Source organism: Marmota monax, unplaced genomic scaffold (assembly GCF_021218885.2).
Source record: "Marmota monax isolate L192 unplaced genomic scaffold, Marmota_monax_Labrador192_F-V1.1 WCK01_AAM20220418_F8-fsc00801, whole genome shotgun sequence".
NCBI lineage: Eukaryota > Metazoa > Chordata > Mammalia > Rodentia > Sciuridae > Marmota > Marmota monax.
In genome coordinates, this window is record NW_026694097.1 from 38,311 (window position 1) to 55,422 (window position 17,112).

The 17,112-nt window shown below is 40.4% G+C and overlaps 1 protein-coding gene across 2 annotated transcripts in view; it reads right to left on the reverse strand.

Annotated features, from left to right (window-relative positions):
* The window catches only part of LOC124107194 (sorting nexin-25-like), a 41,383-nt gene extending 37,963 nt beyond the window's left edge, over positions 1 to 3,420 (reverse strand). The window contains exons 1-2 of one of the 2 annotated variants that reach the window (XM_046465104.2): positions 1,776 to 3,420; positions 516 to 702 (exon numbers count right to left, since the gene is read on the reverse strand). In XM_046465104.2, coding sequence (XP_046321060.2) covers positions 516 to 702; positions 1,776 to 1,803 — 215 coding nt within the window. In that variant the 5' untranslated portion in view covers positions 1,804 to 3,420. The remainder of the gene's footprint in view (positions 1 to 515; positions 703 to 1,775) is intronic. The other variant, XM_058585777.1, reaches the window with a different exon arrangement.
* Between the last annotated feature and the right edge of the window lie 13,692 nt (positions 3,421 to 17,112).

Below are 17,112 nucleotides of genomic sequence, written 5' to 3' on the forward strand. Positions count from 1 at the left end.
GAAAACATGGTCACCCTGAAAATATCTTAGGGATACATGTTCCCCTATAAGAGACTTCTGATATTTTCTAATGTGATTTCTTAAAATAATTAGTCAAGAACCCTTTATTCCCAGAACTAAGTCTCTGCATTTCCCAGAAAAATGAAAACCAACAGTATTCTTTTAACATTGTAATTTAAAAACACATCATTTCCTTCAAATGCTTTTTGGGGGATAGCATCTGAGTGGCTAATAAGGTATTCCTAACAAGTGAAAAACTTTCAATCTATTACAACTTAATTATTGGAAAAACCTAATTCTAATTCCACTGTTAAGAAGAAGCTGGATAAATGTAATTAAATAAATATAAATGTAATTGTCACTAAATGGTAAAATTTATGGACTTTAGTTATTTATTTCTGCTTATCTGACAAATATATACATATATATTATGTATATATAATACATATATACATGTATACCTACTTAGGAAATAACTAGTAGCTATTGTTGTGCTATAATTAAAGATCAAATACCTTAGCTGCTTCAAGAATTCTACATCAGAGTTGCCATTGATGAGCTTGATGAACTCTTCATAAGAGGGAGCATAGGTGTAGGCTCTCTTGTGATGTTCATTCATCTGTTCTCTGTACTCCAACTGGGCAAGCAGCATTTGGTTAATGTAATCTGGATTACTCAATAACTCCACTATTGGCTTTAAGACTGTGGAGATGAGAAGAAAACATCATGGAAAAAGATATTCTTCTGAAGGAATTGTTTTCATATTACATAGTTGAAACTACATTTGGGAAAACATTTTTCAACAAGTCAAATGGAGGAAATTATAAACAGCTCAAATATATAAAAAGGCACATGTATGCAGGTATGTGTGCATATATAAGCATGCATGTACATAAACACACACACACACACACACACTCAAAGTTGCTTATCCCTCTGGATAAGTTACCATATATATAGATACAATCAAGTGGTCATTTTAATAGGTGAGTGAAATGTAAATGAAAAGAAGTCATCAGAAACCCAAATTACTAACAATGATATTAAAATTAAGTACTGTTTCTTTTTCTTATATTTCTTTTATAAGGCTCATTCATTTTTGTTTTGACCAGTTTAGTCTGCCAAAAGATGAAAATCTTCTACTAACTGGTCAAAGCAGACTTCATGGAGGAAGTTGTTAGAAAAAAATCAATAACACTATTACAAATCCATCCCACTTACTGTAGATTAAAAAGTTCCCCTTTTCTCTGTGGTTGGCTGTACCAGTTGATGGGCACACCTGGCTAATCCTGACATAAATGAGATATATAATCAGTGCTTCTCTCCTTATTTGTTTGAGATTCTAAGACAGGGAAAGGTTCTTTTAGGTCATATTGTGGCACAGTACCATTTTTAGTTATCCCAAATTCACAGACTATGTGTAGGCAATATCAATTAATCTTATAACGTGTACATTATTGACCTGGAAAACTCAGAAGGCTATCCCAAATGAATGCTTTGCAGTGGAGAACATAAGGACTGGTTTTCTTGTCAAAATAAACAGCAGAATGGACTGTGCATTTTGCAATATATATAATATAAAAAATTTATGTTTATCACGTAAGGCCAAATGTTTTCTCTGAATGACAATTAAGCTTGAAATTTCTAAAATACTACTTTATTATCCATATGTCCCACAGTAAATGAGGTTTGCACAAGTGTTAAAATGTAATCACAGTATATGGCACATTAATTTACAAACTTATCATAATTGTAAATTAATTTTATAAGTCTACCTTTCATCGTGAGAATTTCTGCGAGCATTATACGTAAGCTGAGAGACTGGACATCCTTTGATGGGAGTAGACAGAACACCAGAACCCGAGAACATGTTTGTAAAAATCTTACTTCTTCATCTGAGTTCCTTAAGCATGCATGCAACACAAAAGGCCTTGGCTGTTCTTCATGTCTAAAAGAACAATTAAATGAAGAAAGTGAAAAGGAAGCAAAGAAATTCCAGAAACAATTCAGTTATAAACCATTAGATAAAGAAGCTTTTCAAATGAACAACACATTGATTATAACTCTGCTACCTCCTTGACAATACCAATAATCAATAATTTCATTAATCTGAGACTAATCTAGAAAATCTGGGCTGTGATAAATGCAAATGTATAGCCTTCTGGGATTTCAAAATAAATGATAACTACCTGAAATACCATCAAAGTTTATAGGTAACTCCCAAATCATAGCAACAATCCAAATAGGTGTAAGTATTTCTTTAATTACATTATTTTAAAATCTTCTAGATTTCTTCTTAAATGTGATCTTCAGCTTCATTTTTCAAAATTAAAAAAACAAATGATGACACATAAATAGGGTTACTAGGCAGTTTTCTTGACTGGAAGATCATAAGATAAAAAATCTGCAGGTGTTTCTAAGTGAAGAAAAGGTCCATAATTTGATGCTATTAAATATGATGTCAAATTGCTTTCTGTGAGGTTTCCAAATTCTTTCTAACCTTGGCTGTGGATTTCCTGGCAGCACTGACCCCATCTCTGGACCATTAATCTGGAGAATTTTAGTAGAAAGAACTTTCTATGCTCTTTTTCATAGTAACTTGACAGCAACTGAAATGCTACTTTTTAAAAATATTTTTTAGTTGTTGATCTACCTTTATTTGTTTTATTTAATTTATTTATATGTGGTGCTGAGGATCAAACCCAGTGCCTCATGCATGCTAGGCAAGAGCTCTCCCACTGAGCCACAACCCCAGCCCTGAAATGCTAATTTTTCTAGAATCTTCTAAATAAGGGACAAAGTGTAAAAGATTCTTATAGTGACTTATAGTGGCCAATACTGAGAGAGAAAAAACCCTATACAGTGGGAGAGAATCAAACAAATATGAAAGTGCATGTTGGTGGCTTTATGACCAACGTCTCTTGGGACGGTAACTGTGATTTCATTTTGCACTAGAGACTGAAGACATATTTCTAGAGTTTGTATGCTAAAAAAAAAAAAAGAATGATTTTCTCTCTGCCTTCTACAATAATCAAGAGGAATTCTACCCTAATGTGCAAAGCCAACAATACAAAAAGAGATTCTAGGAGTGAGCCTTTATGTGTACACTAATGTATGCTGACTTTTTATTTATTTATTATTTTTTAAAAATTTTTTATTATTAGTTGTTCAAAACATTACAAAGCTCTTGACATATCATATTTCATACATTTGATTCAAGCAGATTATGAACTCCCATTTTTACCCCGTATACATACTGCAGATTCACATCGGTCTGACTTTTTTTTAAATGACAGTTTCAATTATTTTAAACTCTAATTTAATTTCAATTATTTAATTTCAATTATTTTAAACTCTAGCTGCCAGCTAGACCTGATATTTCAATATAGTAAGACTAAGATGCTACTCCTTTGTCATATCAAACACTTTTTAAAGGTAATTCTTTGCTTTGAAACCTATATTTGAATATTAATTCAAATAGGTTGGCCAAAAGAAAATATACTTTTATAAGAAAAGCTTATTTAAATATAATATCAAAATCCCTCTCAAAGTGTACACATTCCTTGTCCATATCAATGGAAGGCAGATAATAAAAGGGGATTGGTCCTCAGAAGGCCACAAATTCTACTCCCTCCTAAGGAGTTAGGAAAATTTTTTCTTGAGTCAGCCAAAGACCAGAAGACTGGTCAAGTAAGGTTGATCTATGGAAAAATGTTCCTCAAAGATTTCCCTAGACTCTGTCTGCAAGCAGGATATTCCTGTGATGCTCTCTAGTAAGTGGACATCTAGCATAGCATTAGAAGCCAAGAAATGATCAGACGTGGCTATGTGAGGGTAATGTCTAGAGTAGGAAATGTCTAGCCAGCCTTGAGGTAGGTTGTAACATTGGTCTTTGCAGCTTCCTACCCCTACCAGTGTGAATCAATCATGTGTTTACTGCAGGTCCTGCTACTTATTTCTGGGTTCTCATTCTCGAGTAGGCAAAAGCACATTAACCTTTTGTAAGTTTCATATGTACAATATTGCTTAATCCTCCCTTATACATTAAGAAATATTTCATCACCACCATTTTATGGGTGAGAAAACTAAGATCCAAAGGTTAAGAGATTAAAGTCACAGAGGTGACGAATGGTAGAAATTAGTTCTGTTCTTTCAAATTAACTCTTTATACCACAAAGATGGCTAAGGGGAAAGGGGAAAAAAGCATCAATGATAAAGAAGAAAAATATATGAAAAACATTTATATATAAAAACACTTTTCCTCAAACAACATGCCAGTGCTTGACCTGCAAAGAGAACACAGATTGTAAGGAGAACATGAAATTAAAGATACTACTAAATTAATGGTATAAAAACAATCATTTTTAGATTTTCCTGAAATTTGCTGAAACATGACAGATGGGATCAAGGAAAAGGAAGCAGAGGCAAGACTTAAATGTGATCTGGATTGGCCTAAAGCAGCCAATAGAATGACAGCCTGAAATAAACACAGACTGACCAGAAAGCAGCCTTCATACAATTGCCTCACAGTCAAACTGAGGATGTGTTGCTTTATTAATGTAATTTATTATTCTTTTGGCTGATAGTGGACAACTTGATTAGGTGTTCCTGAGGCTACCAAAGTTATTTTGTAGCCAATAGAGATATGCACACCAGTGAAGATTTCTATTGGAGCTGTTTATTTGGAACAGCTAGATACAGCTATAATCATCAATCCTAGAGTCACTGTCTGCCAAACTCACTGTGTGGTTTGTATAAGATGATAAACAGATAATATTAGTTCTCTAGAATGCAATCATTTATATACAAAACACCAGTGACCTACTGGCACTTTTGCTACTACCCATAACTCTAAGAATAGTGATAGTTTTTTGTTTTGTTCTTTACTCTTTATTTCTTATCATCAATTAGAGCTTCTAGGAATATCCTAGAAAATCTCCCCTTCACATAAGAGAACTTTTATGAGGCCCAAAGACACAGAGCTTTTAATCTGGAGTTAGTTCTTTGATGCTGTTCCCATAACTATCTTTATATCATCTTCAAAAACAGTAATTTCAGAAGTTGGTAAATATCTCAATGAAAAATATATTCTCATGTTGAAACTAGATAATCATAAAAACAATAAATGTCTTTTTTTTTAAATTTTTTATTGTTGGCTGTTCAAAACATTACATAGTTCTTGATATATCATATTTCACACTTTGATTCAAGTGGGTTATGAGCTCCCATTTTTACCCCATATACAGATTGCAGAATTACATCAGTTACACATCCATTGATTTACATATTGCCAGACTAGTGTCTGTTGTGTTCTGCTGCCTTTCCTATCCTCTACTATCCCCCCTCCCCTCCCCTCCCCTCCCCTCCCCTCCCCTCTTCTCCCTCTGCCCCCTCTACTGACATTCATTTGTCCCCCTTGTATTATTTTTCCCTTTCCCCTCACTTCCTCTTGTATGTACTTTTGTATAACCCTGAGGGTCTCCTTCCATTTCCATGCAATTTCCCTTCTCTCTCCCTTTCCCTCCCACCTCTCATCCCTGTTTAATATTAATCTTCTTCTCATGCTCTTCGACCCTACTCTGTTCTTAGTTACTCTCCTTATATCAAAGAAGACATTTGGCATTTGTGTTTTAGGGATTGGCTAGCTTCACTTAGCATAATCTGCTCTAATGCCATCCATTTCCCTGCAAATTCTATGATTTTGTCATTTTTTAATGCAGAGTAATACTCCATTGTGTATAAATGCCACATTTTTTTTATCCATTCGTCTATGGAAGGGCATCTAGGTTGGTTCCACAGTCTTGCTATTGTGAACTGTGCTGCTATGAACATCGATGTAGCAGTGTCCCTGTAGCATGCTCTTTTTAGGTCTTTAGGGAATAGACCAAGAAGGGGAATAGCTGAGTCAAATGGTGGCTCCATTCCCAGCTTTCCAAGAAATCTCCATACTGCTTTCCAAATTGGCTGCACCAATCTGCAGTCCCACCAGCAATGTACAAGTGTACCCTTTTCCCCACATCCTCGCCAGCACTTGTTGTTGTTTGACTTCATAATGGCTGCCAATCTTACTGGAGTGAGATGGTATCTTAGGGTGGTTTTGATTTGCATTTCTCTGACTGCTAGAGATGGTGAGCATTTTTTCATGTACTTGTTGATTGACTGTATGTCCTCCTCTGAGAAGTGTCTGTTCAGATCCTTGGCCCATTTTTTGATTGGGTTGTTTGTTCTCTTATTGTCTAATTTTTTGAGTTCTTTGTATACTCTGGATATTAGGGCTCTATCTGAAGTGTGAGGAGTAAAGATTTGTTCCCAGGATGTAGGCTCCCTATTTACCTCTCTTATTGTTTCTTTTGCTGAGAAAAAACTTTTTAGTTTGAGTAAGTCCCATTTGTTGATTCTAGTTATTAACTTTTGTGCTATGGGTGTCCTATTGAGGAATTTGGAGCCCGACCCCACCGAATGTAGATCGTAGCCAACTATTTCTTCTATCAGACGGCGTGTCTCTGATTTGATATCAAGCTCCTTGATCCATTTTGAATTCACTTTTGTGCATGGTGAGAGAAACGGATTCAGTTTCATTTTGTTGCATATGGATTTCCAGTTTTCCCAGCACCATTTGTTGAAGATGCTATCCTTCCTCCATTGCATGCTTTTAGCCCCTTTATCAAATATAAGGTAGTTGTAGTTTTGTGGATTGGTTTCTGTGTCCTCTATTCTGTACCATTGGTCCACCCGCCTGTTTTGGTACCAGTACCATGCTGTTTTTGTTACTATTGCTCTGTAGTATAGTTTGAAGTCTGGTATCGCTATACCGCCTGATTCACACTTCCTGCTTAGCATTGTTTTTGCTATTCTGGGTCTTTTATTTTTCCATATGAATTTCATGATTGCTTTCTCTATTTCTACAAGAAATGCCGTTGGGATTTTGATTGGCATTGCATTAAACCTATAGAGAACTTTTGGTAATATCGCCATTTTGATGATGTTAGTTCTGTCTATCCATGAACAGGGTATATTTTTCCATCTTCTAAGATCTTCTTCTATTTCTCTCTTTAGGGTTCTGTAGTTTTCATTGTATAAGTCTTTCACCTCTTTTGTTAGGTTGATTCCCAAGTATTTTATTTTATTTTTTTAAGATATTGTGAATGGAGTGGTTGTCCTCATTTCCATTTCAGAGGATTTGTCGCTGATATACAGGAATGCCTTTGATTTATGCGTGTTGATTTTATAGCCTGCCACTTTGCTGAATTCATTTATTAGCTCTAATAGTTTCTTTGTAGACCCTTTTGGGTCTGCTAGGTATAGAATCATGTCACTGCAAATAGTGATAATTTAAGTTATTCTTTTCCTATTTTTGTGCCTTTAATTTCTTTCATCTGTCTAATTGCTCTGGCCAGTGTTTCGAGAACTATGTTGAACAGAAGTGGTGAGAGAGGGCATCCCTGTCTTGTTCCAGATTTTAGAGGGAATGCCTTCAATTTTTCTCCATTCAGAATGATGCTAGCCTGAGGCTTAGCATAGATTGCTTTTACAATATTGAGGTATGTTCCTGTTATCCCTAGTTTTTCTAGAGTTTTGAACATAAAGGGATGCTGCACTTTGTCGAATGCTTTTTCCACATCTATCGAGATGATCATATGGTTCTTATTTTTAAGTCTATTGATGTGGTGAATAACATTTATTGATTTCCATCCCAGGGATGAATCCTACTTGATCATGGTGCACAATTGTGTCCCAGGGATGAATCCTACTTGATCATGGTGCACAATTTTTTTGATATGTTTTTGTATCCGATTCGTCAGAATTTTATTGAGGATTCTTGCATCTAGGTTCATTAGAGATATTGGTCTGTAGTTTTCTTTCTTTGAAGTGTCTTTGTCTGGTTTAGGAATCAGGGTGATGTTGGCCTCGTAGAATGAATTTGGAAGTTCTCCCTCTTTTTCTATTTCCTGAAGTAGCTTGAAAAGTATTGGTATTAGTTCCTCTTTAAAGGTTTTGTAAAACTCTGCTGTATACCCACCCGGTCCTGGGCTTTTCTTAGTTGGTAGTCTTTTGATGGTTTCTTCTATTTCCTCAATTGATATTGGTCTGTTTAGGTTGTCTATATCCTCCTGACTCAATCTGGGCAGATCATATGACTTAAGAAATTTATCGATGCCTTCACTATCTTCTAATTTATTGGAGTATAAGGATTCAAAATAATTTCTAATTATCTTCTGTATTTCTGAAGTGTCTGTTGTGATATTGCCTTTTTCATCCCGTATGCTAGTAATTTGAGTTCTCTCTCTTCTTCTCTTCATTAGCATGGCTAAGGGTCTGTCTATTTTATTTATTTTTTCAAAGAACCAACTTTTAGTTTTGTCAAATTTTTCAATTGTTTCTTTTGTTTCGATTTCATTAATTTCAGCTCTGATTTTAATTATTTCTTGCCTTCTACTTCTTTTGCTGTTGTTTTGCTCTTCTTTTTCTTGGATTTTGAGATGAAGTATGAGATCATTTATTTGTTGGTTTTTTTCTTTTTTTAAGGAATGAACTCCAAGCAATGAATTTTCCTCTTAGAACTGCTTTCAATGTGTCCCATAGATTCTGATATGTTGTGTCTGTGTTTTCATTTATCTCTAAGAATTTTTTAATTTCCTCCTTGATGTCTTCTATAACCCATTGATCATTCAGTAACCTATTGTTCATTCTCCAAGTGATGCATGATTTTTCCTTCCTTCTTTTATCGTTGATTTTCAGTTTCATTCCATTATGATCAGATAAGATGCATGGTATTATCTCTACTCCTTTATATTGTCTAAGAGTTGCCCTGTGACATAATATATGATCTATTTTTGAGAAGGATCCATGTGCTGCTGAGAAAAAAGTGTAACTGCTTGATGTTGGGTAGTATATTCTATATATGTCAATTAAGTCTAGGTTATTAATTGTGTTATTGAGTTCTATAGTTTCCTTATTCAACTTTTGTTTGGAAGATCTGTCCATTGGTGAGAGAGGTGTGTTGAAGTCTCCCATGATAATTGTATGGTGGTCTATTAGACTCTTGAACTTGAGAAGAGTTTGTTTGATGAACATAGCTGCACCATTGTTTGGGGCATATATATTTATGATTGTTATGTCTTGTTGGTGTATGGTTCCCTTGAGCAGTATGTAGTGTCCCTCTTTATCCCTTTTGATTAACTTTGGCTTGAAATCTATTTTATTTGATATGAGTATGGACACTCCTGCTTGTTTCCAAAGTCCATATGAGTGATATGATTTTTCCCAACCTTTCACCTTCAGCCTATGTATGTCTTTTCCTATCAAATGCGTCTCCTGTAGGCAGCATATTGTTGGGTCTTGTTTTGTGATCCATTCTACTAGCCCGTGTCTCTTAATTGGTGAGTTTAAGCCATTAACATTTAGGGTTATTATTGAGATATGGGTTGTTCTTCCAGCCATATTTGTTTATTTATGTTACTAAACATGGTTTGTTTTCCTCTTTGATTATTTTTCCCCCCTTTAGTGTCCTACCTCCCACTGTTGGTTTTCATTGTTATTTTCCATTTCCTCTTCCTGTAATGTTTTGCTGAGGATGTTTTGAAGAGATGGTTTTCTAGCTGCAAATTCTTTTAACTTTTGTTTATCGTGGAAGGTTTTAATTTCATCTTCCATCCTGAAGCTTAATTTCGCTGGATACACAATTCTTGGTTGGAACCCATTTTCTTTCAGTGTGTGAAATATGTTATTCCAGGATCTTCTAGCTTTCAGAGTCTGTGTTGAAAGATCAGCTGTTATCCTGATTGGCTTACCCCTAAATGTAATCTGCTTCCTTTCTCTTGTAGCTTTTAAAATTCTCTCCTTATTCTGTGTGTTGGGCATCTTCATTATAATGTGTCTAGGTGTGGATCTCTTATGATTTTGCACATTCGGCGTCCTGTAGGCTTCTAGGATTTGGGATTCTGTCTCATTCTTCAAGTCTGGGAAGTTTTCTTGTATTATTTCATTGAATAGATTGCTCATTCCTTTGGTTTGAAACTCTATCCCTTCCTGTATCCCAATGACTCTTAAATTTGGTCTCTTTATGTTATCCCATATTTCTTGGATGTTCTGCTCATGGTTTCTTAACAGTCTTGCTGAGCTGTCTATGTTCTTTTCAAGTTGAAATACTTTGTCTTCATTGTCTGATGTTCTATCTTCTAAGTGTTCTACTCTGCTGGTAGTATTCTCAATTGAGTTTTTAAGTTGGTTTATTGCTTCCTGCATTTCTAGGATTTCTGTTTGTTTGTTTTTTATAACCTCTATCTCCCTGTATAGTTGATCTTTTGCTTCTTGGATTTGTTTATGTAATTCATTGTTGAAGTGATCTTTCATTGTCTGATTTTGCTGTTTGATGTCTTCATTGAGACTCCAGATCATCTGAAGCATGTATATCCTGAATTCTTTATCTGACATTCCATCTGCTGCAGATATTACCTCTTCTAACGTTGAGTTGACCTGCATTGCTTGTGGTCCTTTCTTTCCTTGTCTCTTCATACTGTTTGCGTTTCTTTCTGATTGGTGAAACTGTTGGGCTATTGAATTTTCCCCGTATATATTGCTCTTGTATAGTTGCAAAGTCTCCCTCGCAGGCACGGGCGGCGGCTCTGCCCCTCCTCCAATTGGGGCAATGTGCCTACCACGCCGGCAGGCTGCTGGGCCTGTTCTGCCAGTCAGTAGCAGGTCCGCCTACCTTGCAGGCGTGGGCGGCGGCTCTGCCCCTCTGTGGGCCGCTAGGCTTGTTCTGTCGGTGGTGGCAGTTCTGCCTACTTTGCAGGCGTGGGCAGCGGCACTGCCCCTCTGCAGACCGCGGGGCCTGTCCTGCCGGTGGGTCGCAGGTCCGCCTACCTTGCAGGCGCGGGGGGGGGGCGGCTCTACCCTTCCGCAGGCCGATGGGCCTGTTCTGTCTGTCTGTTGCAGGTCTGGCCTGTTCTGTTGGTGGTCGCAGGTCCGCCTACCTTGCAGGCGCGTGGGGCAGCTCTGCCCCTCCGCGGAATACTGGGCCTGTTCTGCCGCTGGGTCACAGGTCCGCCTACCTTGCAGGCGCGGGCGCGGCTCTGCCCCTCCGCGGGCTGCTAGGCCTGTTCTGTGGGTGGTCACAGTTCCGCCTACCTTGCAGGCGCGGGGGGAGGGGGCAGCTCTGCCCCTCAGCAGGCCGCTGGGCCTGTTCTGCCGGGGGGTCGGAGGTTCGCCTACCTTGCAGGCGTGGTTGGCAGCTCTGCCCCTCCACGGGCCACTGGGCCTGTTCTGTGGGTGGTCACAGTTCCGTCTACCTTGCAGGCACGGGGGGAGGAGGCGGCTCTGCCCCTCAGCAGGCCGCTGCGCCTGTTCTGCCGGTGGGTCGCAGGCCCGCCTACCTTGCAGGCGTGGTTGGCAGCTCTGCCCCTCCGCAGGCCACTGGGCCTTTTCCGTCGGTGGTCACAGTTCCGCCTACCTTACAGGCACCGGGGGTAGGGGGCGGCTCTGCCCCTAAGCAGGCCGCTGCGCCTGTTCTCTACTTATGGTGTTTTGATTTACAGAGTCTTAATCTTTAGACCATGGAGTGAGATTCACATTTATCTCTTAATTCTTTCAGCCTTTTAAAACCGCAAAATTCTCCATCCATTCGACATTTAATTTATTCTAAAAGAAAGTAAACTAACTTTATTTCATTTTCATGTCTGATTGCAAAGGCTAGAACTTATGGAATAGGATTAATATTAAGCATATGGGTTAATATCTTGCAAACGGATGACTTAATCTCCTACCCTGGGGGATATTGGGCAATGTGTGGAGACATTTTTGGTTGTTACACCTAGTAGTAGGGAGGGAGGTATGTGTGCCACTAGCATCTAGTAGCCAGAGAACAGAATGCTGCTAAATATCCCACAATACATTAAATAATTTCCTACAACAAAGAATCATCTGGCTCAAAATAATGATTTTTCTAAGGCTGAGAAAACTTGTGTTAGCAATTAACAGAGTTGGAAAGTCCCCTTTGGTTTCTGTTCTTCTGTCTTTACAAACCAGAGCATCATCCATTAAAGATAGAGCTTGCCTTTATAGCTCTGAATGATCCCTCTGGGACAGCACTGGGAACTTATTGTCTACCCCAGTCAGCAATGCAGATGGTGTTGTAAAGAATATGAAAACACCATGTCAACATTCAATAAGAAATAAAGAAAGAAAAGCAATGCAAACATAAATTACCTAATAATAGTATATCATGTTGTTTTTCCTGTCTTGAGGCATCTGTGCTTCTGTGATCTGGAGGAATGAGAGTCTCTTCAGCTACTCTCTTATCAATTCTCTCCAGTACCATAAGACCAACATCAATTAAAGGTAAACATGAACACAGGAGCCTCAAAGACTGGGTTCATATTCTATCCCTGTCACTCACTGCTGTAGGTGTGAGACCCTGGGTAAGGTCCTTCCCTCCCCAAGTCACTGAGGTTGTTCCCATATTACATATGCTTGGGCAAACTTTAGATGTCATGAAGTGTACATTAGACTTTTTAAGTACAGTTGGCCCTCCGTATCCACAGGTTCCAAATCTGTGGATTCAACCAACTGCATGTTGAAAATATGCGCAAAAAACAATTGTGCCTGTACTGAACATGTACAGATATTTTTTTGGTCACGGTTCCTTAAACAATACAGTTAAACAACCATTGATACAGAATTTGCATTATGTTAGGTATTTGGGAGGATGGGCATGGGGTAGTTGCAAATACCACATCATTTTATAGACGGGACTGGAGAATCCGTGGATGTTCGTTTTTGCAAGGAGTCTTGGAACCCATCCCGCAAGGATACCTCGGAATGGCCATAATAGGTATCTGAGTATCTGGACCATGGTAGATGCTTCTCACACATTTCGATGGAGTCCCAATATCATGCCACAAAGGCCTTTGTTGTTTTCCTGCTCATTTCTGGGAAAGGCATAAAAGCAACCTGGGTTCTCATGAGCTGTTGCTTTGACAAAGCCCCTGGAAACCCAGAAGTCAAGAGAGGAGCCCAACAATAAGCACCTAGCCATGACTTTATGTCGATTACTTTTTAAATACCTGCCACAAACCTGCAGGAGATGTAATTTTATTATTGCATTTTGCAGATGAGGAAACTGGAATCAGAGTGGTTCATACCTTGCCCAAGTTCATTGGCTAGTAATTGGTACAGTTGGTATTCTAGAGTCCTGAAATTACTGCTTCCTCATTCTGCCTTCCCACGGGTCTCAGCCCTGTTCCCCAGCAGCTCAGCTGAAGGAGCACCCCGAGGCCACTCCTCACCTCTAGGATTCTTTCTGGAACTTCTGAGACCTCTCCTTTGTGCAGCATAAGGTGGGTGCTGGAGAGAAGAGGGTAGAGGTTCATCTGTGATTCTTTTAAAACTAGGCCACCAGTTGACAGAACTAGCTCTCTGATCAAATGCAATTGTTCCCCAAAGGGTCTGTCACTTCCCAGCACTCTGGAATCATCCCCAGGGAGCACCAATGGCAGCCCAATTGGCTTTGTAATCTGCAGACATGTCCTTAACATTTCTGTGCCTTCTCTGGTTCTGGGAGGAGATTTAATTACACAGAATGAGACTGAATCCTGCAGGGTCTGCCTCTTAATCACCAGCTGCAAAAATGAAGCCATCTAAAAAACAGGCAGGCCACTTGGGCAGCAAGGGCCATGACCTCATTAACCTAATCCTGTTAGTCCTTTTGGTCCCTCTAGCTCAGCTGTGGGACTTCTGGGAAATAGCATCTCTTGGAATAGAGGGCTCCTGGTCCCGGGGTGCTGCATCTGGGTGAGCTGCTGCTTAGAAATGGTTCAGATGTGGCCTGGGCATGGGGGGAGGTGGGCTAACAGTTCTCAGGACTGGACTTAGAAAGGACCAGTGAGACAGCTTTAAGTCGAGGTAGTGCCAGCCTCCCTCTCTGCAGGAATATTACCAATACACCATTCTTAGGGCCATACTTGGAACACCTCAGACTCTGATACAATTTGCTGTATGTATATATAGTTATTTACCTTCCATATTTTACAGACTGTGGAAATAGAAGTGCTGAGTGTTCAAGTGACTTTCCCAGAGACACACAGAGGAAGAACTTAATTCAAACCTAGTTTGGGTTAACCACAAAGTCTATAATTTTGGAATAGCTTGCGGGTATCAGGATGTGACTATAATATGTTCCTACAAATTTCTCATTCTTCTGAGTTAGAGCATCTGTCAGGGGACTCGAAACTAGAGACTCGAAGCCTCCACACTCCATTGGACAGAGGAGACTTCTTAACACTGAATGCTTCAAGGGGCTCTAGTCTCAGTAATGCTGGCCTATTAGAAAGAATAAGGTATTAGGTTATTGTCTCTCAATGTGACTTTGTGGGGTGATTTGAGCAGTAGCTGTCCCTTCAAGTATGCACTTAGGCCCTTTTCAGACACATTGTCCCCTCCCGTCTGGCAGACTGCATTTTCCAAAAAATGGTCACAGAAATATTTCTGTTCCTACCCGTGTTTCTAGAACCTCGTTGGTGTCTAAATTCAAAGGTAGAAGTCCTTTGAGACTGCCTCAATGAATAGAACTGGCACAGGAGGTACCAGTGACATCCAAGACTAATCTTTAAAGGCAGCACAGCTCCCCAAAAAGCTTGCACTCTCACCCCCTCCCACCTCTATCTTTGCCTCCATGTTGTCAGGAAGCCCAAGCCACATGAAGGTGTTCCACAGAAGCACCAGCTCGCATGAGAGAGTGAATCTTCAGATGATCCCAGCCCTCAGCCTCTGAGCTGAGTGGAGCAGAGACAAAACTATTCCTGCCTAATTTGCAGATTTGTGAACAAAATAAGTGTTATTATTTTAAAACCCATTATGCCCCAGCATTCCATAGGATACCTAAAAAAACTTAAATTGAGCAATAATAACAATTTAAATTTCTATAGGGTTTCTGTATATAGGACACCAAGACATAATGGATCAAACCACTAAGCTTTGGGGTGTTTTGCTATGCAGCCATAGTAACTGGAGCTCTCTGAGCTCATGGCTTCCAGGACAGCCTATTACACATGGAATGGCTCACCCAGGTTGTGGCCTGCATGGGCCTGGCTCTGCTCACTTAGCCTGGCCCCCAGCTTGGGGCTTCCTCAGCCTGAAGGGGTGCCTTTTTGAAAGTGGTCTTCCTAGGGGACACCTTGCCTTCTTTCCCACCATGATACTGGAAGGGCTAGCTGTCTCCCTGCTTATAGGTCTTAAATCCTTAGCCCATTTTTTCTTGGTCGTCCATAAAAACCTCTACACTTAATCTCCACATGTTCGCCCTACTTCTCTGGTCAGCAAAATTCATGTGCTTTCTTTCTGGTATTTTGATGGTCAAAGATGTCACCCGTGTTCTCCCTGAGCTGTCCCCTGGTCTGGCTAAAACTTCACGTTCTCTTGGCCATTCTTCCTAGGAAGGAAAGTTCTTAGTGTCTTTGCCATCCTGATTGTTTTCCTCTTCAGTAGATGCTGGGCAGCGTCAGGTTCCAAGTTGGCACCATTCCCTGGAGAGCATCAGGCTGCAGCTGAGAGAGCACCCCACAGGCTCCTTACTGGAATTCTCTACTTGTTCTAGAAGGGTGGGTTTCATCAGGCACTGAGCGCTGGCTTCTGGGGTCTGGGGTTGGGGACTCCTTGCTGCCCAAAGCACAGGGCCCACTCCCTGTGTGCAGGAGGTGGGGCCAGCTGAGCACCTTGCACTGCCTGAGGGTGCAGGGCTGGGTCTGCATTTTTCCATGAGCCTAGGACTCTATTAACAGCAATTGCATTCCATTTCAAAACATCTTCATCCCCTCCAGTGGAGACCCCGTGTGCATTACACAGCTATACTCCACTTCCCCTCCTCCACTGGCCTGCTTTCTGTCTCTGTGGATTTTATTCTGGATATTCATATAAACGAAATCACCCTGCAAGTGGGCTTGGGTGTCTGGCTTCTTTCACTTAGCACCATGGTTTTGAGGTTCACCCACATCGCACGCAGTATCTCTTTCCACTCCTGGTCCCATCAGAACAGATAGGCTGGCCCCGGTGAGCAGTTGGTCCTGGCTTTTCTGCCTCTGGCCTGAATGACCTTGAAACTGTCACTGGGTCTGAATGTTGAGGGGTCAGCAAATGTGGGGCATTGTCTGGAGGCCAGGACCTGAGTCCATCCTCCTGTTCTGGAGGAGGAGGATGGGTGCTGAGTGACCTCTTTGAACTCAGTCTCTCTCTTTTCCCTGAGAAGGGGCAGATGGGCTCCCTGGAGGCTCAGAGTTGGGGCTTGCGTGAGGCCCTGAAGAGATCCGTGTAGGGTAAAGTCCTCCCCGGCCTCACCCATCCAACATCTGGGTTTGCCCTCTGCCCCTTCACCCTTAGACTCTTACCTTCAAACATTTGCTAGGACCCGACTCACAAGAAGAAAGGTGAAAGCCAGGGTTGCACTCAGTTCTGGATATAGCCAGGTCCCTCGTGGGCAGGTCGGGTATTGCCACCATAAACAGGGTGACACCTACTCAGACTTCCTGAGGTCTCTGGCAACTAAGAGAAGATGCACGGGGAGGAGTAGGGAGGCCATGAGAGAACAGCAAGCACTCACCTGGCGTTTTAGAGTGTTCTGCCCTTTAGAGACAGACCTCTGAGTAGTCTTCTGTCCTTTGTTTTACTCTCTTCTCCATTTCTCCCTTTATCTCTGCATGTCTCCCCCAGGTGGCCCCATCTGGCTCAAAGTAAAAGCCAAAGGCTGCGCAAGGCCCAGAAGCCCTGACTGATCTGCTTCCTCTCCCTCCAGCTCTGATTTTACCTTCTTGCAGTTTCTTGAACACCCAAGCCCATGACCACCTCAGGATCTTGACACCTGTTGTTCCTGTTCTTCCCCCAGATATCTGTGCTCCACCTTCAGTACCTTTCCTGAGAGTTACATTCTCTGCCACTCTCTGGGCTATCTTTTTCTTATCTCGGGTTTCCCCTTGTCATTCATCATGAGCTAGGGTGTGTTTGTGTATTGTTATCTTTCTAGTTTTCTCTATGATTTTTGTCTCTTGGACCACTGCTATATACTGTCCTATAGTAAGCATTTGATAAACATTTGTTGTTGAATGGATGAATGCTCTGTACTCA